The following is a 20784-nucleotide window of genomic DNA, read 5'->3' as shown; positions in this document are numbered from 1 at the left end:
AACTTATATTGCAGCTATTGGCTATACTTTGGTTTAAACTGCGTGAATAAACTAGCTAGAGAGCTACAGTTAATTACATCCATCCAATGTCAGAAGGATTACCTTTTAACAAACGTTGTAATGATTTTCTTTCATTTCAATTTGAGTAAAACATTGAAGATATAACATTGTATTGTTTTCTTTTTACACTGACTCAGATACAATGAAAAGACTGCGTCAGTCGAAGCTCAGCTTTGGTAAGAGAGAGACAGTCTATCAGTCAATCTATATAACAATAGTCTTCATTTACAATATAGGCATCATTTTAAAACAGCATACATCTATTGCAGTTATGATGTCATAATAACATACAATTGTATAAAACACAATTTGCTTACATCTTTGTTCTCTTTTGAGAATCAAACAAAACAGATTTAAATAAACAAAATAATACAAACAAGTAAGTAAGTAAGTAAAACTTTATTTGTATAGCACCCTTCTCAACACGGATGTACAAAGTGCTTTACAGTATACAGTATAATAATAATAGATTTAATTTGTTAGCGCTTTTACAGGTGCTCAAAGACGCTTTACAGATATAGTGAAGATAAAAGAAAAGAAAGGAACAACAAATAAATATATAGTTAAAGTCAAATACAAAAAACAGTATAGTACACAGGACACAATTCAAAGTACAACTATAACATGTAGAATAAAAGGCATAAAACAGCAGCAGGTAATACATAGGATAAAATAAAAGATAAAAGACAGCTACTAACTCACCTCCTCCTCCGACCCAAAGGCCTGTCGGAAAAGGTGGGTCTTTAACTGCCGCTTAAACATTTCTATTGAGGCAGAGGTTTTTATTATCTGGGGGAGTTTGTTCCAAACAAACAAGTGAAATGAACTAAATGGCTGAATTGCTTTTAATTCACTGGCAGGAGCAACAAGTGAGGAGGAGCAACAAGTGAGCAACGAGGGAGAGATTGAACAAAGAGAGTAGAGGACAGAGAGAGTATAGAACAGGAAGAAGACAGAGAGACTAAAGAAGATGGAAGAGAGGCTGCAGGTTAAAGGAGAGAGACATGGAAAATGAATGTTGACAATGTTTTGTGATCATTTTAGCCTCTTCTGCATGTCCAGATCATTCATAGTAACAATCAACTGATTCTTATGTATTACACATTCAAAAATAATTGATGCTGCAGCCCGCTGACATGGTTTGAAATCAATATATTATCCAATGTGTGACCCCCCACAGGACTTAAAAAGCACCTAACTAGATCATGAAAATCACCAAAATCTCGGGGGGTGTATAGCCCTACCCCTAAACCAGTGGCGAGCCGTGACTTTTATACCTAGACCCTCTGACCTGAAGGTATGCACCTTAAAGTTGTTTGCAATCCGCCAAACACCGAGAGAAGACGAAGAAGCCGATTCCGAGCTGTGAGCTTCCCATTGTTTTCTCAGCCGTTTTGAATAACGTTTTTAATAAAGTATTTTAAAGTGCTCAACTGCAGTTTAAACTGTATTTAGTCTACGTTAAACTTAAATGTCGTTTTATTTTCTCAACGCAGTTTCCTCATGTGAATGATTCTGAAGTTTTATTGATACTTTGTACGTTGACAGTTTTAAACAAAGTTTTTTTTGTTTTTAAGAACTCGGTAGCCGTTTAAAGATGGCGGCGGTGAAGTTGTTGACAGTTGTACTTCTGAACTTTTTCTTCACGTTTGTCTCGTCTTTGTACTTTCACATGGGGGACACCGAGAGGAAATGCTTCATGGAGAAGATTCCGGACGAGACGATGCTCATGGGTGAGTTTAACCCGGGATAACGAAAGTTTAACCCGGGATAACGAGAGTTTCACGCGTGACAACGATACGTTAGCTCGCAGGCTAACAGCTGATCAACAAACTATGAGGAAGTTCTTTAGAGGGACAAAGGCACCGCAATACACAGCATAAACTCATCGACTTTAAACAGAGGGGGAAGAAGTACTCGGATCTAGTACTTGAGTAAAAGTAGAAGTACTCAGATCTAGTACTTGAGTAAAAGTAGAAGTACTCAGATCTTGTATTTGAGTAAAAGCAGAAGTGCTCAGATCTTGTACTTTAGTAAAAGTAGAAGTACTCAGATCTTGTACTTTAGTAAAAATAGAAGTACTCAGATCTTGTACTTGAGTAAAAGTAGAAGTAGTCAGATCTTGTACTTTAGTAAAAATAGAAGTACTCGGATCTTGTACTTGAGTAAAAGTAGAAGTACTCAGATCTTGTACTTTAGTAAAAGTAGAAGTACTCAGATCTTGTACTTCAGTAAAAGTAGAAGTACTCAGATCTAGTTCTTGAGTAAAAGTAGAAGTACTCAGATCTTGTACTTGAGTAAAAGTACAAGTACTCAGATCTTGTATTTGAGTAAAAGTACAAGTACTCAGACCTTGTACTTGAGTAAAAGTAGAAGTACTCAGATCGTGTACTTTAGTAAAAGTAGAAGTACTCAGATCTTGTACTTCAGTAAAAGTAGAAGTACTCAGATCTAGTTCTTGAGTAAAAGTACAAGTACTCAGACCTTGTACTTGAGTAAAAATAGAAGTACTCAGATCTTGTACTTGAGTAAAAGTACAAGTACTCAGATATTGTACTTGAGTAAAAGTAGAAGTACTCAGATCTTGTACTTGAGTAAAAGTAGAAGTACTCAGACCTTGTACTTGAGTACAAGTAGAAGTACTCAGATCTTGTTCTTGAGTAAAAGTAGAAGTACCAGAGTGCAGGAATACTCTGTTTCAGTAAAAGTCCTGCATTCAAAATGTTCCTCAAGTGAAAGTAGAAAAGTATTCTCATCAGAATATAGTGAAAGACAGTGAAAGTAGTCGTTGTGCAGATTGGTCCATTTCAGAATAATATATATGATGTGTTTTATAATGATTGATCATGAAAGTGTTCTCAAAGCTGGTGAAGGTGCAGCTAGTCTGAAGTACTTTGTAGACTGCAGGGTAGCTGGTGAAGGTGCAGCTAGTCTGAAGTACTTTGTAGACTGCAGGGTAGCTGGTGAAGGTGCAGCTAGTCTGAAGTACTTTGTAGACTGCAGGGTAGCTGGTGGATTTACTCCAGGTGGAACTAAAGTCTGATTCAACACTTGATTATATTTCACATCATTCATCCACATCTGTGAAGTAACTAAAGAGATTAAATACATGTAGTGGAGGAAAAGTACACCATTGACCTCTGAACTGTAGTGGAGTAGAAGTACAAAGTAGCATAACATGGAAATACTCAAGTAGAGTACAAGTGCATCAAAATTGCACTTCAGTACTTGAGTAAATGTACTTAGTTACTTTACACCACTGACTATAAATAAAAGTTACCATCAAATACTCATACATATGGTATAATGCTATTAACACTAGATTCAAAGGCTTTATTTGCATATGCACAGTAGCTACAGTGTAGATATGCCAATAAAAAACTTAAATCTCAAGCTGCTCCAACAATTCAGCCTTAATATGAGACATCGAATAAATATTAAAATAGAATAGTGCAGCTTTTGTTGTGAGACCAATGAAGTAAATGATATACAATTTCAGAGAATAATAATAAAATAAGCTAAATGTTGCAGGGCTTGTTGTAAGTGACCAAGTAAAAGCAGGACTCTATAAACATATATACACTATATACGCATACACATAGCTAAGTTAGCTCACAGCTGAACAAACTATGAGGAAGTTCCTTTTAAGTCCAAATGTGATAAACAGGATTAAAGTAACTCATCATCTCTGATTAAAAGTCAGATAAATGTACTGAGCCTATTTTGTCACTATTTTCCAAGGGAAGTTACATTCAGAAATGTTGGTGGTTTTGCAAAATCACTTTATTTAATGGTGAACTTATTGTGGGGGGAAATACATAAACCAAAGAAGCTTTAAAGCTGGGGTGGGTACGTTTGAGAAGCCGGCTCGAGATACACTTGTTGTTATATTCCATGGAATGCTCTCAACGTCCCGATAGCAATGAATATCTGAAGTGCTTTGACAACAAATCCATAAAGAAATATCATCAGTGGAAGCCGTGGCGCTGTAAAAAGCACGACCAATCATCTGAGCCGGCTAAAGTAACTGGATGGCCTACCTGCCTGTCAGCCTTCCATCGCAATAGAGTCTGTCTGCAGACCGCAGCAAGGAGGCGTTTCCTATAGGGGCGTTTCCTATAGGGGCGTTTCCTATAGGGGCGTTTCCTAACTTTTTTTATCCAAGTCATTGTTCTAGTGATGGGAATTCCGGCTCTTCTTGCTGGGCCGGATCATTTGGCTCACCAAGAAGAGCCGGCTCTTTCGGCTCCCAAAGGGCTCTTCAGTTTACCACATATTATACCTTTTTAATTAAATCAAATGTAGCGCTGTTTTGACTAATGATTTATATGTGTACACATATATCACTTAAATTATTCAAGACATCCTTTGTACTAAAGTATTCAAAAGTAAAAATTACATGTTTAATATAAATTATTTGCTGTGGCCAATTGTTTTCATTGCATTTACCGACCCTTAACTCTCTGATACCACCCAATTCATGCATTGACTTGCTTGTAGAACCACGCTACACAAAACAGATGGCAACACCTATAAAAACTATTTAAAAAAAGGGGCTACTGTATCAACCTATATAAAGTATATACATATAGTTTTTCTCCCTGCAGGAGAGGGGAGCGTGCTTTGAGATCAACTGCTAGGCTGCAGCGGGGGGAGGAGAGGGGGACAAAAAGTAGGAAGAGAAGTAATGGGTCAGAAACCCTCCTTTTTACGCAGCGGTCCAGACATAGACATCATAGCTACGGCGACATAGTTGCCAGTTACTTTTGGCATTAGGGCAGGGATATCTTTCAAGGTTTGACATAATGAATTGTGCTACTTTTAAAGCAAGCAACGATGTTTTCAAATCTGTAATCAAAAAGCTCCTCAAAAACACTATCTAAGCAGTTCCTGCCGTTGTTACGTTAGTTCAAACAGTAACAACGGACTACTTTTCTTAGCGGATGCATGTCAATTTAAATCAATACAAAAAACTATTTTTTAAATCAATAAAATCTTTTTCTAAATCCATAAAAGCATTTCAATTATCATGAGGAGTCATGTCGTTACTTTGTTGAGAATGTGGCCATGTGTAATAAGCGGGATAATGTCCACATTGCACATTGCATAATGTGCCTTCATGCCGATCTAGATCCCTCCGCAAAAACAAAACAAAAAACGTCTCGTTCGCGGGCGAGAGCCGGCTCCCGTCGTTCACTATAGGAAACGCCCCTATAGGAAATGCCCTATAGGAAATGCCCTATAGGAAACGCCCCTATAGGAAACGCCTCTATAGGGGCGTTTCCTATAGGGCATAGGAAATGCCCTATAGGAAACGCCCCTATAGGAAACGCCCTATAGGAAACGCCCCTATAGGAAACGCCCTATAGGAAACGCCCCTATAGGAAACGCCCTATAGGAAACGCCCTATAGGAAACGCCCCTATAGGAAACGCCCCTATAGGAAACGCCTCTATAGGAAATGCCCTATAGGAAACGCCTCTATAGGAAATGCCCTATAGGAAACGCCCCTATAGGAAACGCCCCTATAGGAAACGCCTCTATAGGAAATGCCCTATAGGAAACGCCCTATAGGAAACGCCCCTATAGGAAACGCCTCTATAGGAAATGCCCTATAGGAAATGCCCTATAGGAAACGCCTCTATAGGAAATGCCCTATAGGAAACGCCTCTATAGGAAATGCCCTATAGGAAACGCCCCTATAGGAAACGCCCCTATAGGAAACGCCTCTATAGGAAATGCCCTATAGGAAACGCCTCTATAGGAAATGCCCTATAGGAAACGCCCCTATAGGAAATGCCCTATAGGAAACGCCTCTATAGGAAATGCCCTATAGGAAACGCCCTATAGGAAACGCCCCTATAGGAAACGCCTCTATAGGAAATGCCCTATAGGAAACGCCTCTATAGGAAATGCCCTATAGGAAACGCCCCTATAGGAAACGCCCTATAGGAAACGCCTCTATAGGAAATGCCCTATAGGAAACGCCCCTATAGGAAACGCCCTATAGGAAACGCCCCTATAGGAAACGCCCCTATAGGAAACGCCTCCTTGCTGCGGTCTGAGCACTATTGGGGCACAGACCTCGTGCCCTCATTGGTCATGTGCGCGTTTGTGTGTGTTGGGGGAGGGGCTCTGTGAGGAAGCGGCAGATTTGTTCCGGTTGTGTATTTTCTAATTCTAGCGATCTCGAGCCGGTTTCTCAAAATTACCTACCCCACCTTTAATGGGTTGAAAGTATTTGTTACGATCTGCATCTGACATGAGAAATACTTCCTGAGCTAAGTTTTCATTGTATTCCTGCTAATGGAAAGTATACTCGTGTTACGCCCCGGATACAAGGGGAGAATTATGTCAAAGTTAGGTTTCACTGGCCGGTACTTTACTCGAGTCAGTTAACACATGCAACACCTTTCAATAGCACACAAAGCCTCTCGTAATGCACACCCTTGTCTATTAACACTGTAATTCAATCACGAGACTCCTTCATTTCCACGATATCATTGACAACACACAGTATTCAGCAGCCCGAGTTTGACCGAGGTTCTCTTTGTGTTTCGTCTCTCTGCAGGAAACTATCGGACCCGGCTGTTTGACGGACAGAGAGACGAGTACCTGCCGGTCTCTCAGAACATCACCTTATCAGTCCAGGTCAAAGATCCTAATGACAAGGTGAGTCCTGGTTTGGTTCCGATTAAATAAAAACACATGTTTAACTTGTCTTCCACGCTCGGATGGAGGGTTTTTACACCTGAAAAACCTAAGTTACAAAACAGTGTCCAGGCGTTTTTCACAAATTACTTTTACCTCTATCTCCTAGGGTCAGAGTTCATGTGGCTAGGGATTACTTTGACCGATACGCGCCGGCCCGTGCCTTGGACTTCTACACAACGGCTCGGGTCTTGATAGATTGAGTGGGGAAGTTCAGGAGATATTTCCTCCTGTAGAGGAGTAGAAGTACAGAGTAGCAAAACATTGAAATACTTAAAGGTGGGGTAGGTACTTTTGGAGAAACCAGCTCGAGTGCGCTAGAATTTGAAAATACACAACCGGAACAAATCTGCCACTTCCTCACAGAGCCCCTCCTCCAACACACACGAACGCGCTCATGCCCAATGAGGGCACGAGATCAGTCTGTGCCCAGATGGAAGGCTGACAGGCAGGTAGGCCGTCCAGTTACTTTAGCCGGCTCAGATGATTGGTCGTGCTTTTTACAGCGCCACGGCTTCCACTGATGACATTTTTTATGTATTTATTGTCAAAGCACTTCAGATATTCATTGCTATCGGGATGTTCAGAGCATTCCATGGAATATAACAAGTGTTTCTGAAATAAATTAAATACCCCACCTTTAAGTAAAGTACAAGTATCTCAAAATTGTACCCAAGTAGTACTTGAGTTTATGAACTTGGTAACTTTACACCAGTGGCTCTACAGATAGAAAGACTTACGGCCCGTCTACACTACAGGCATCGAAAAATGCTTTCACCGCTTCGCCCATTCATTTGAATTGGGTGACGTAGAAGATTTTTAAACTTCGCCGAACTGCATTGTGGGGAGCATGGCATGGCTTTGCAAGCATCACGAGCATCTATCGGCATCAAAAGTTAAACAATGTTCAACTTTTGAGGCTCGATGCTTGGCATCAGCCAATCATGCGTATGCAAATCTGCCAGTACAAGCGCTAGCCAATCAAACCGCGTGTATGCTGGGAGAGACTACGCAGCAGGTCATTTCCTCATATTCAAAAAATGGAGGGAAAATTCATTATAGCGGTAGGGAATCACCCGGTGCTGAATGATCAGTCTCTGTTCACCTACCGGGATACAAACCGGAGGAACCAGGCATGGAGGGAGGTGGCAGAGACAGTGGGTGGAACTGGTAGGGTTTCGCCTGTTTGCGGATTTTATATCCAGTTTACTTCGTTTTAACATTGCTATTGCTTTGTATGCCGGGGGCGGGAGATTCCTGATTGGTTGTTGGTCGCCTTGGGCGTGAGAAATCGCCAAGCCTCAGACACGCCCAGCTTCAAGATTTTTTGATGCCTGTAGTGTAGACGGGCCGTAAGCCTTGCACAGAGGCATGAAAATACATTTTCAAAATGCTCAACAGTGCTGCCAAAATTATAAACTGACTGCTACACAATTAAAATAAATGCTTTTATATATTTCTATTAGATGTGACTCTTTGGCGTTTCTGTTATTATTCCCTGCTGCTTTAGTTGTTCTGACGGCTAACATCCTGTTATTCCTCATGTTAAAGCTGATATTCTTTGGGCTCGGGGGGCTCGGATCCCTGTCACCTTTTTCCTACCTGATGAGTTTGCATCCCTGTGTTCACCAACCGAGATGGAATAACAACAATGTGATTTAGCTGTTGTGTTTATTGGTGTCAGTAATCTGTAATAAAAATGACACGAAAACACCAATGTGAAAAAAACCTTTACGATAATAATTGTTCGACATTTTCTATACGTTTCTGATTTAATTTGGATTAAGTTTTAGAGTGTGTTTAGTTGTATGATTCTTTTGTTAATTCTTTTTTTAAGGGTTTACTTTTTATATATATGTTTACCGTACTTTTCGGACTTTAAAGCGCACCTGCATATACGCCACAGCAGCTAACTTGTCCGTCTGTCTGTCTCTCGTTCTGTCTCTCGGTTCCACTTTTACTTTGGCGCGCTACCTGTCTCACTCTTTTCCGGCCTCCAGCTTTTCCTGCTGGAGCCCGCCGCTTAAAGGTGGCGGGCGCGGACCGGTCCTAGAGCCCATAGAGTTAAAGGTGGTTAATTTTACCTGTGAAATCCATAGATTTAGGAGGTTCCCTAGTGGCCGTTAGCTGTACAAAAACAATGGGGGAAAAAGTCGCGGCTTATAGTCCGAAAAGTACGGTAGTTCGTTTTTGTAAGGATCAGCTAGTCTCAAAAGTATGTACCTAAATAGATTTCTCCTCTTTCTCGTGCGATAAAAATAATCCTGGTTGGTTAACATTTGAGTAGAAGATCTTTGTTAAAGGATATTGGATATTCTACAATTTTTCAATCATATTTTTATTACATTTTACAAAACTGCATGCGTTGAACAGTCTGATTTATTCCTGTGTTTCCTGCAGCTGCTTCTGTCTCGGTCTCACGGCTCGGAGGGAAGCTTCAGAGTCAGATCTAAGGAACCTGGAGGATACCAGATCTGTCTGCAAGCAAACTGTTCACAGCACCCGCTGCCTGCTGGAGTCCTGCTGGTGAGGTTACACACTTCTATAGAGCGGTGCAGGAATGTAGTGGAAAGTATCTGAACTAAGGTCTGAGACAAAGTGAAGAGACGGATCACGTTTTGTTCTACGACATTAAATCATCAGCTGGTGATTTCTGAAGAGTTGACGTGTCTGAAAACGATGGTTGTTACCAAGTGGCTGAAGAGGACTACAGAAGCTGTTGAGGCCGTTGTACGTCATTACGCCGAACACGTGAACACTCCTCTAAGTTAGTTTCTGTTCTGCTTGAAAGCAAGTCCCTGCCTCCTGCAGAGTGTTCAAACAAACGCTTCAACTCGTTCCATTTAGAATCTGTGTGTTTGAATATGGATCTGAAGTCGGCGTGACGTTGAAGTCGTGCTGCTGGACTCGCCTGTAGTTCCTTTATAGCAGGGGTTCTCAAAGTGTTGATGAGTGAGGGCCGATGTCGGTACTCAATATTGGATTGAGGGCCGCCCAAGACAAAACGGAACACAAAATAATTCCAAAACAAATCCTTTCTTTATTGTACTAACCAATTACCGCAACTCGCGAGATGCCTAGTTGCCATGCAACCAGTAGTCTCGCAAGCTTTCCACAAGCTGTCATTCATAATTTAGGAATGACAACCCAGGGGGCGCAGTTTTACCATTCTTAAATTCCATTCTAATTCTTACTAGATGCAACCATGGAGGATTAAAATATAACGCATGCATTTCAGCGTGTCGCATTAACTATCGCGGGCCGCCAGAAACATTTGCGAGGGCCGCCATTGGCCCGCGGGCCGCACGTTGAGAACCTCTGCTAGCATAACGTTAGCATTTTGCTTCTGGCCATTAGATTTATGATTTAAAAAAATTATAAAAGTAGGGTAGACATGTGGAGATTATCCGGCTGAAACAGGTTAGTTTTCCACAGAGCTTATTTTTTACGATATTCCTAAATCCTCTGGAGAAATCCCGTTGCTTTTTGTCGAGGGAACAAGCAGCGTACTTCAGGGTCGAAACTACAATACGTCATCCCTGCACCGCTCTGAGTCCTAAAACCCAGAAAATACTTTTGCCTCCTCTGGTCCCCTCGTCTCCAAGGTCTGCTGTTCACACAAGCTGAAGAGATTTTCACGTTTTGTTCAACAACATAAAATGTATCAGTAAATACCCCACTGGTGAGTGTCTGAAGCGTGTCATGAAACAGGCAGTTGCTAACAAGTGGATAAATTAAACGACTAGATGTCACCACGCCTCGAGTTAAGGAGTGGTGATGCAACTGTTATGTGGTTTGTTTATATAACGTTAGCTTTTTTTTTCAAAATTGTGACTTTTTTTCTCAAAATCTCAAAATTCTGTTTTTTTCCTCAAAATTATAACTTTTGCTAAAAAATCTCCAAATTCGAACTTTTGGAAGAGGACCTTCAGGACTTTCCCAACAATACCAACTTATCTTCTAACTGTTACACCTAACTTGTGTATAAAAGCTGAGGTGTTGGAGGTAATTTTAATAAATAATAATACATTTTATTTTTCAAGTTAATCCAAAGTGTGTCCCTCCTGCAGGCGGTTCGCCTGGAGCTCCGAGCGGCCCAGAGAACAAACCACTACGCTGAGGTCGCTGCTAGAGAAAGACTGACGGATATGCAGCTGAGAGTCCGACAGCTGATCGAGCTGTTTCTACAGATCCAGCAGGAGCAGAACTACGTGTGTGTGTGTGTGTGTGTGTGTGTGTGTGTGTGTGTGTGTGTGTGTGTGTGTGTGTGTGTGTGTGTGTGTGTGTGTGTGTGTGTGTGTGTGTGTGTGTGTGTGTGTGTGTGTGTGTGTGTGTGTGTGTGTGTGTGTGTGTGTGTGTGGGTGTGTGTGGTGTGTGTGTGTGTGTGTGTGTGTGTGTGTGTGTGTGTGTGTGTGTGTGTGTGTGTGTGTGTGTGTGTGTGTGTGTGTGTGTGTGTGTGTGTGTGTGTGTGGCCTTATGTTTGGCTCTTTTTGAGGCCTTTCCTCACTGAAATGTCGGGTGGACACAATATTAGATTGACATCTGTCAATAAAGTTTATTTTATTAGCACGTAAATCTGCATTTATATAATAAACCAAAAAAAGAAATAATAGTCATTAAATTAAAATACTCACATCTTGCCGTTACTGAGAGTTAAAGGTCACCTATCATGCTATTATTAGGCAGTAGCGTAGGTTTCAGATATATAAAAATATATAAAAAACATGTCTTTGAAGTGTTTTGCTCAAAATACCAAACAGATCCCCCATCCTAGCCATGCCTCATATCCCTCTCTTTCACTTCCTGTTTCAAAAGTGCTGATTTGGGTATAAAGCTTTAAAAAATAAAAAGGGGCCTGAGCTCATGCGGGACCCGGCAGCTACCGTCTAAACTAAATGCTGCCGTGATGAAACTCCATATCATGGATCATCAAGGCTCTGAAACAGTCTGGAGCTCAAAGGCTTTCTCTCTTGCCGGTTACACCACAAGGTGAGTTCCTTTCTACTTCCTGCTTCTTCACACACATGCTCTCCAGCACAGGTTAGCTCTGAGTGCTAGCGACGCTAATGTAAACACCGACCATATTACGTCCAAAACAGTCGGGCATTGTTTCTGATAGCAGCTTTCTGATTGGCCCGTGGGTCCACATTTCAGATGTTACGTCATATCGGACTCAAATCTGGATCAGCTCCGTTGTTCCCCGTTTTTAGAGATTTGGGTACGGAGGAAAAGAGAGAGGGTTTTATTTTCTGACGCTGCGTGAGTTCCCCGACACACCGGGGACACATTTATACAAGACATCAAAAAGTGCATTTAGCATGATAGGTCCCCTTTAACGAGTGTAATCAGCTGTTGCTTAAAGGGGAATCTGTTTAACTATAGCATGCGTGACCAGAAGATTTATTCTGATGCAGTACGACACCATCTTGTTTTTTTTGTTGTGTTTAATTTTACCTTTTTTATTTAACCAGGATAGTAATAGTAATATTAATATATATAGTAATATTAAAACACACAATCACAACTAGGGTTGCCAGAAACTGACCATGATCAAAATCGATTATTCGGCAGCCCTGGCGAATAATAATCGATTATTCGACCGGCACTCAAATGCGAACACATTGTTGAGGTTGAGCTGTGATAGACCAACGTCTTTTCGCAGAGCTTGCATTTAACTTCCTTTGGACTTGTAAGTTCGAAGTAGTTCCACGAGGAGGAACTCTTTTTACCTGCCGCTTTGTTCATCTTTAGTCGCACGTGTGAGGGAGAGGGGGGGCGGGGTCGGTGTGTAGCGTGCTGCAGCAGCAGTCTGCACGCAGGCTTCCTCCAAGTTTACAGTAAAACAAACTGGTGGTGTGACCAATGGCCATTTACAATTATTAATACTATTACTATTATTAGCATATATATATTTATATATATTTTGGTTGAAACTAAGCCAGAAAAAAAAAAAAAACATAAATAATAAAAAAAGAAATATATAAATAAAATCGAATATTCGAATAATCGCTGGCATCCCTAACATAAACGCAGTCATACAACAAGTTAGCAGAAGCATTTCCAGCCACAGCGGCTTCAAGGTCATTGAGAGTCGCTTCAAGGTCATTGAGAGTCGCTTCAAGGTCATTGAGAGTCGCTTCAAGGTCCTTGAGAGTCGCTTCAAGGTCCTTGAGAGTTGCTTCAAGGTCATTGAGAGTCGCTTCAAGGTCCTTGAGAGTTGCTTCAAGGTCATTTAGAGTCGTCCCCATCTCAACTGTTCAGTTCAGTTAGTATCCTTCCTTAGCAAAGAAAGTCTATTTAATGTTGTTGAATCTCTGTGTCTGTTTGCTTCACAGTTGAGAGAAAGAGATTTCCTTGAGGTGACGCAAAACACCAACATGTGGATCTTCTGGTGGCCGGTCGCCCGCTCGCTCTACGTGGTTTTCATCATCATCTGGCACACCAAGTCCTGGTGAGACCTCAGTGATCCACAGTAGCATCACATAGTTAAAAGTCCCCTATTACACTGCTTTCATCCATATATCACAGGTCTCAGATATATACAGAGCCTGTCTCTGATTGGCTGAAACACCAAACAGATCATTGCAGCATTACCCATAATCCCCCTCTGTTTCAGCCCTGAGGGGACACGTGTTGATGTAGAAGAGACATGAAGAAGAGGGGACACATGTTGATGTAGAAGAGACATGGAGAAGAGGGGACACATGTTGATGTAGAAGAGACATGGAGAAGAGGGGACACATGTTGATGTAGAAGAGACATGGAGAAGAGGGGACACATGTTGATGTAGGAGAGACATGAAGAAGAGGGGACACATGTTGATGTAGAAGAGACATGAAGAAGAGGGGACACATGTTGATGTAGAAGAGACATGAAGAAGAGGGGACACATGTTGATGTAGAAGAGACATGAAGAAGAGGGGACACATGTTGATGTAGAAGAGACATGAAGAAGAGGGGACACGTGTTGATGTAGAAGAGACATGAAGAAGAGGGGACACGTGTTGATGTAGAAGAGACATGGAGAAGAGGGGACACGTGTTGATGTAGAAGAGACATGGAGAAGAGGGGACACATGTTGATGTAGAAGAGACATGAAGAAGAGGGGACACACGGTGATGTAGAAGAGACATGAAGAAGAGGGGACACACGGTGATGTAGAAGAGACATGAAGAAGAGGGGACACATGTTGACGTAGAAGAGACATGAAGAAGAGGGGACACGTGTTGATGTAGAAGAGACATGGAGAAGAGGGGACACGTGTTGATGTAGAAGAGACATGGAGAAGAGGGGACATATGTTGATGTAGAAGAGACATGGAGAAGAGGGGACACGTGTTGATGTAGAAGAGACATGAAGAAGAGGGGACACATGTTGATGTAGAAGAGACATGGAGAAGAGGGGACACGTGTTGATGTAGAAGAGACATGAAGAAGAGGGGACACATGTTGATGTAGAAGAGACATGAAGAAGAGGGGACACGTGTTGATGTAGAAGAGACATGGAGAAGAGGGGACACGTGTTGATGTAGAAGAGACATGGAGAAGAGGGGACATATGTTGATGTAGAAGAGACATGGAGAAGAGGGGACACGTGTTGATGTAGAAGAGACATGAAGAAGAGGGGACACATGTTGATGTAGAAGAGACATGGAGAAGAGGGGACACGTGTTGATGTAGAAGAGACATGAAGAAGAGGGGACACATGTTGATGTAGAAGAGACATGAAGAAGAGGGGACACATGTTGATGTAGAAGAGACATGAAGAAGAGGGGACACATGTTGATGTAGAAGAGACATGAAGAAGAGGGGACACATGTTGATGTAGAAGAGACATGAAGAAGAGGGGACACATGTTGATGTAGAAGAGACATGAAGAAGAGGGGACACATGTTGATGTAGAAGAGACATGAAGAAGAGGGGACACATGTTGATGTAGAAGAGACATGGAGAAGAGGGGATGCATGTTGATGTAGAAGAGACATGGAGAAGAGGGGACACGTGTTGATGTAGAAGAGACATGAAGAAGAGGGGACACATGTTGATGTAGAAGAGACATGGAGAAGAGGGGACACGTGTTGATGTAGAAGAGACATGAAGAAGAGGGGACACATGTTGATGTAGAAGAGACATGGAGAAGAGGGGACACATGTTGATGTAGAAGAGACATGAAGAAGAGGGGACACATGTTGATGTAGAAGAGACATGAAGAAGAGGGGACACATGTTGATGTAGAAGAGACATGAAGAAGAGGGGACACATGTTGATGTAGAAGAGACATGGAGAATAGCTGACCTTTTAAAGAAAACCATGTCGGTGTTCTTTTCATCCGTCCTCGTTATAACTTGTAAACAAACAAAAGTCTCAGGTCGTAGAAAAACAGAGATTTACATTTTTAATATGAAAATACGTTTTATTTACAACGTCTGAACGTCTCTGTACATTTGAACATGTGGTGTCCGCTCTGTGTTTCAGGTGACGCTCCTCTTCAGTACACTTTGGACCTACAACGGAAACAACAACAAAATGGGACTTGTAAATATTTCCAGAAGCATAATCAAATACTTTTGTATATACCGAGACCCCCCTCAGAATACTTTATTAGTCCCACATGTTCATTGTTACAGCAGAAAAGAGCCAAAGACAGCCAAATGTCCCCGAAGCAGAAATAAGTAGTAAAATTAAAATACAAGTTAAAAAAAAACACATCCTGATGAGGGCCGTAGTTTGGACACCCCTGTTATATAGTCTGACCACTGCAGGAAGGAAGGGCCTGAGATTAATTGAAATACTTTTTTTATATACTGAGACCCCCCCCCAACCCGACCCGACATGATCAGTTCACCTGGAGAAGGACGATAAGGAGAGGAGTCCCAGCAGCAACTCCAGGGCGTAGAAGAGTAGCAGCACGGCGCCGAGGATGAACTCCAGCCGCAGGACGAAGGTCTGGAGCAGCAGGAAGTAAACAGCCAGCGCCGTGCAGGGCAACAGGATGAAGAGCGACGCACACAAGGCCAGAGAGCGCTCACACAGGTTCCCCTTCCACCCTGAAAACACCTTGAAAGCTTAGCGGTGGTGACGTGAAGTCATGTGACCGTGCTGTAGTTCCTTTATAGCCCAACATTAGCCACCTTTAGCTTAGCGGTGGTGACGTGAAGTCATGTGACCGTGCTGTAGTTCCTTTATAGCCCAACATTAGCCACCTTTAGCTTAGCGGTGGTGACTTGAAGTCATGTGACCGTGCTGTAGTTCCTTTATAGCCCAACATTAGCCACCTTTAGCTTAGCGGTGGTGACTTGAAGTCATGTGACCGTGCTGTAGTTCCTTTATAGCCCAACATTAGCCACCTTTAGCTTAGCGGTGGTGACTTGAAGTCATGTGACCGTGCTGTAGTTCCTTTATAGCCCAACATTAGCCACCTTTAGCTTAGCGGTGGTGACCGTGCTGTAGTTCCTTTATAGCCTAACATTAGCCACCTTTAGCTTAGCGGTGGTGACTTGAAGTCATGTGACCGTGCTGTAGTTCCTTTATAGCCCAACATTAGCCGCCTTTAGCTTAGCGGTGGTGACGTGAAGTCATGTGACCGTGCTGTAGTTCCTTTATAGCCCAACATTAGCCACCTTTAGCTTAGCGGTGGTGACTTGAAGTCATGTGACCGTGTTGTAGTTCCTTTATAGCCCAACATTAGCCACCTTTAGCTTAGCGGTGGTGACTTGAAGTCATGTGACCGTGCTGTAGTTCCTTTATAGCCCAACATTAGCCACCTTTAGCTTAGCGGTGGTGACTTGAAGTCATGTGACCATGCTGTAGTTCCTTTAGAGCCTATTTCTGGCTTTTTACTTAAAGAATCACAAGGTGGTGTTAATATGTGGAGATTATCCTGTGAAATGCAAGTGTGTTTGCCAAAGAGATTATTTTCCACAATATTCCTAAATCCAATGGAAAGATCTGATTGGCTTTTCAAGGAGGGAACCAGGGAGATGCCTTAAGGGTCCACTAGATAAATACAACATCCTAGCACTCTATCTGGAGTTGTGTGAGTGTCATATTGCGTTTGCCCACGTGGTGGCAGCAAAGAGCAGAGCATGCAGATCTGTGGAAATGTAATAATAATATGCATCCTTATTTAAAGGTAGTTCAGGTACAGTTAGATTATTATTATGTTTCACCGTAAAGATCCTGAGAGTCCTCCAGGCCGAGGAAGAGCAGCAGCAGCACCACGTCCAGAACCAGGTTATCAGACGGGTAGGGCAGAATAATCCCTACACACAGGAACAAGACATATGTATGAATATCAGCAAATAAACATTAGTTCAAGGCGGAGGAAGTAGAAACATTAGATTTTAAGGAGATAAAATCCTGACTCTCTGGGACTTTTTTGTATAATGTAAACTTTATACAATGTACTCTCAGTATGCACTTTGTTTTCCTGACCATTGTTGATTCTCCTACATCAACACGTGTCTCTTCTACATCAACATGTGTCCCCTCTTCTCCATGTCTCTTCTACATCAACATGTGTCCCCTCTTCTTCATGTCTCTTCTACATCAACATGTGTCCACTCTTCTCCATGTCTCTTCTACATCAACATGTGTCCACTCTTCTTCATGTCTCTTCTACATCAACATGTGTCCCCTCTTCTTCATCAACATGTGTCCCCTCTGTGGAAAGAGACTCTGAACGTTTCAGGAACAAAGTTTCTCTCTCTTTTTGATCCATTTATATAAAAACCTGTCTGAAAATGAGCTGATCAGATTTTGGTCACTTGATGATGTCATAACGATGTGTTGTCTTGCGTAACCATTAGCCAATCAGCAACAAGGTAACCCCCCCCCCCCCTCTCCCTATCACCTGAATCTCCTCTAGAGCTCCATTGAGTTCTTTGTAACCAAATGTCTCTCAGAGGGGCGTGGGGAGGGGCTCCTTATCTTCATCTAAAGTAACAGACAGAGAATCAGCTCTTTGGAAACAGGGCTGAAACAGAGGGGATTATGGGTAATGCTGCAATGATGTGTTTGGTGTTTCAGCCAATCAGAGACAGGCTCTGGATATATCTGAGATATAGTGATGAAAACAGTATAATAGGGATGGGAACCTTTTAAAGGGAATAAAATGTGACCAAATCCTGAATCTCTGGGACGTTTTTTGTATTATATTATATACACTTTGCTGTGTCTAAACTTTGTACAATGTACTCTCAAGTATGCACTTTGGTTTCCTGATCATTGTTGATTCACTTTAATGAATAAAAACGGAAATGTTCCTCATACTTGAAGCTTCATTTTGTTATTCATCGGTGCAGTGGTACACATAACGATGAAGTGTAATGTGAAGGTCTCCCCAGCAGATGGCGCTGCTCTAATAAAACCTCTCGGCTTCAGAGCATTCCAGTGTCTTCTTCACGAGGTTCGCCTCATCGCACAGTAACGGGTTTTCAGACGCGGGACATGTTCTGACAGACCTTTATAGACGAACATCAGGATCTCTGCCAGGTAGAAGGCAGCGAAGTACCAGATGTTCAGGTAGAGGAGGACCTGCAGAGGAGTGGACGACAGCTGAGGGAGAAGGAGTCAAGGACAACAGAGGAGAGTAGGAAACACACACACTTAAACAGATTGGTGTGTGCATCAATTTCATGAGAAGGATACAATTGGTTGGCTCCCTGCAGAGAAGAAGATACCATGATGATTAATAGCGGTTATAAGTTGTACAATGTGCTCATTCACTTCTTATTTTTATATAAACATGATTGTTTTATTTTAATATATATATATATATATGGTGCAACGGTCAAGAAAACCCAATTACTCCCTGGGATATATGAAGTATTGTCATTCTGATCTAAAGGTGTATTCAAATGCATAATACTATGTATATATATATATAATATATATGTCTCTGACCCTTTAGTAGATTGGTTTATATTGGAGAGTATTCAAATGAATTCTGTATATGTTATAGTGTGTGTTCCTCGATACTCCTTTGAGGTACTTGTACTTTACTTGAGTAATTCAATGTTATGCTACTTAGTACTTCTCCTCCACTAAAGGTACATTTAGGAGGTACATGGTGTACTTGTACTCCACTACATGTATCTAATCCCTTTAGTTACTTCACAGATGTGGATGAATGATGTGAAATCTAATCAAGTGTTTGAATCAGACTGTAGTTCCACCTGGAGTAAATCCACAGCTACCCTGCAGTCTACAAAGTACTTCAGACTAGCTGCACCTTCACCAGCTACCCTGCAGTCTACAAAGTACTTCAGACTAGCTGCACCTTCACCAGCTACCCTGCAGTCTACAAAGTACTTCAGACTAGCTGCACCTTCACCAGCTACCCTGCAGACTACAAAGCCATTCAGACTAGCAGCACCTTCACCAGCTACCCTGCAGTCTACAAAGTACTTCAGACTAGCTGCACCTTCACCAGCTACCCTGCAGTCTACAAAGTACTTCAGACTAGCTGCACCTTCACCAGCTTTGAGAACACTTCCATGATCAATCATTATAAAACATATCATATATATTATTCTGAAATGGACCAATCTGCACAACGACTACTTTCACTGTCTTTCACTATATTCTGATGAGAATACTTTTCTACTTTCACTTGAGGAACATTTTGAATGCAGGACTTTTACTGTAACAGAGTATTCCTACTCTCTGGTACTTCTACTTTTACTCAAGTACAAGATCTGAGTACTTCTACTTTCACTCAAGTACAACATCAGAGTACTTCTACTTTCACTCAAGTACAACATCAGAGTACTTCTACTTTTACTCAAGTACAACATCAGAGTACTTCTACTTTTACTCAAGTACAAGATCTGAGTACTTCTACTTTGACTAAAGAACATCAGAGTACTTCTACTTTCACTCAAGTACAACATCAGAGTACTTCTACTTTACTCAAGTACAAGACCTGAGTACTTCTGCTTTTACTCAAGTACATGATCTGAGTACTTCTACTTTTACTCAAGTACAACATCTGAGTACTTCTTCCATCTCTGTGTATAAGTTATATAGACTATAATTATAAAGAAGTCTGATTAAATCACAAGCTAACATGCTAACTTCTAACAGCTGACAATAACAAGGGGACTTTTTCTCTCCTGTTTCTGCCGCAAGGTAAGCTTAACAACAAACCGTTAAAGTAGTAAATAACCTTAGTTCAATATACTAGTTATTATTTGTATTTAATGTATAAATGTGTTTTGGCACAAAGAGTGTGACTCACCCGGCGCCATGTTCGATTGCCATGGAAACAGCTTGGGCGGAAGAGCCCCTTCTTCGGGGTTAGGTTCAACCCGCAGCAGTTTTGCTTTACTGCCCCTTACAGGCTGCATGTGGGACTACTAGATATAGATAGATATAGATAGACAGATAGATAGATAGATAGATAGATAGATAGATAGATAGATAGATAGATAGATAGATAGATAGATAGATAGATAGATAGATAGATAGATAGATAGATAGATAGATAGATGTGTTGGCTCAGTAATTTTTTTATTTTACCTTATCTATGTTCAATCACTCATACTATTCTTCATACTTGCATTAAGTAGCTCATCCATGCTGTGCGTATACCAACACAATCAACATGATTTAACATAGATATATCATCTACATTTAAAGTACATTTTAGAATACCTGAAGACATAACATGTTACTCCTGCCCCCCCCCCCCACATGTAACACCAAATGCTTAGACCTCAATGCCACCATAATATAATTTAACTATGAACGCACAACGATCTTGCTGTAAAGATTTGTTGGTAAATTTGTACCTTTACCTTTTTAACGCATTGCTATTGAGTCGACCACCATACTTTGCTTGGTAGCCTTGTATACGACAACATTTATAACAAATTTACTTTCAATTCCTCAAAAAAGTGTGTATTTATTTATATGTTTGGCTTATGTTATTTGATTCCACGTGCAATCCATCTCGTGTCTTCCTCCTGTGTGAATTAGTTGTTCTGTTCTCATATGTCCCAATGCACAGAAAAC

At 41.4% G+C, this 20784-nt stretch overlaps 2 protein-coding genes across 2 annotated transcripts; one reads left to right on the top strand and one right to left on the bottom strand.

The window, feature by feature from the left end:
• The first annotated feature begins 1304 nt into the window (after positions 1 to 1304).
• On the top strand, positions 1305 to 15402 carry LOC117454253 (transmembrane emp24 domain-containing protein 9-like). The gene is made up of 6 exons (XM_034093421.2): positions 1305 to 1793; positions 6631 to 6731; positions 9171 to 9296; positions 10841 to 10981; positions 13106 to 13221; positions 15244 to 15402. The coding sequence occupies exons 1-6, from the start codon at positions 1658 to 1660 to the stop codon at positions 15245 to 15247; spliced, it is 624 nt and encodes a 207-aa protein (XP_033949312.1). The 5' UTR covers positions 1305 to 1657; the 3' UTR covers positions 15248 to 15402.
• Positions 15403 to 15499: 97 nt separating this feature from the next.
• Positions 15500 to 20083, bottom strand: tmem216 (transmembrane protein 216). Its single transcript, XM_034093422.2, has 5 exons — positions 20009 to 20083; positions 18418 to 18431; positions 18231 to 18324; positions 16938 to 17030; positions 15500 to 15815 (listed from the first exon to the last, which is right to left on the bottom strand). The coding sequence occupies exons 1-5, from the start codon at positions 20016 to 20018 to the stop codon at positions 15610 to 15612; spliced, it is 417 nt and encodes a 138-aa protein (XP_033949313.1). The 5' UTR covers positions 20019 to 20083; the 3' UTR covers positions 15500 to 15609.
• Positions 20084 to 20784: the final 701 nt, after the last annotated feature.

The sequence above is a fragment of the Pseudochaenichthys georgianus genome, chromosome 10, assembly GCF_902827115.2.
Source record: "Pseudochaenichthys georgianus chromosome 10, fPseGeo1.2, whole genome shotgun sequence".
NCBI lineage: Eukaryota > Metazoa > Chordata > Actinopteri > Perciformes > Channichthyidae > Pseudochaenichthys > Pseudochaenichthys georgianus.
This window is presented reverse-complemented; position numbering and strand designations above follow the sequence as displayed.

Coding starts and splice junctions, on each gene's coding strand:
- LOC117454253 (XM_034093421.2), top strand. CDS start 1,658: ATGGCGGCGGTGAAGTTGTTGACAGTTGTACTTCTGAACTTTTTCTTC. Junction 1,794..6,630: donor GGACGAGACGATGCTCATGG/GTGAGTTTAACC, acceptor GTCTCTCTGCAG/GAAACTATCGGACCCGGCTG. Junction 6,732..9,170: donor TCAAAGATCCTAATGACAAG/GTGAGTCCTGGT, acceptor TGTTTCCTGCAG/CTGCTTCTGTCTCGGTCTCA.
- tmem216 (XM_034093422.2), bottom strand. Junction 17,031..18,230: donor CCTGATGTTCGTCTATAAAG/GTCTGTCAGAAC, acceptor TCCTGTGTGTAG/GGATTATTCTGCCCTACCCG. Junction 15,816..16,937: donor GGACTCTCAGGATCTTTACG/GTGAAACATAAT, acceptor AGGTGTTTTCAG/GGTGGAAGGGGAACCTGTGT.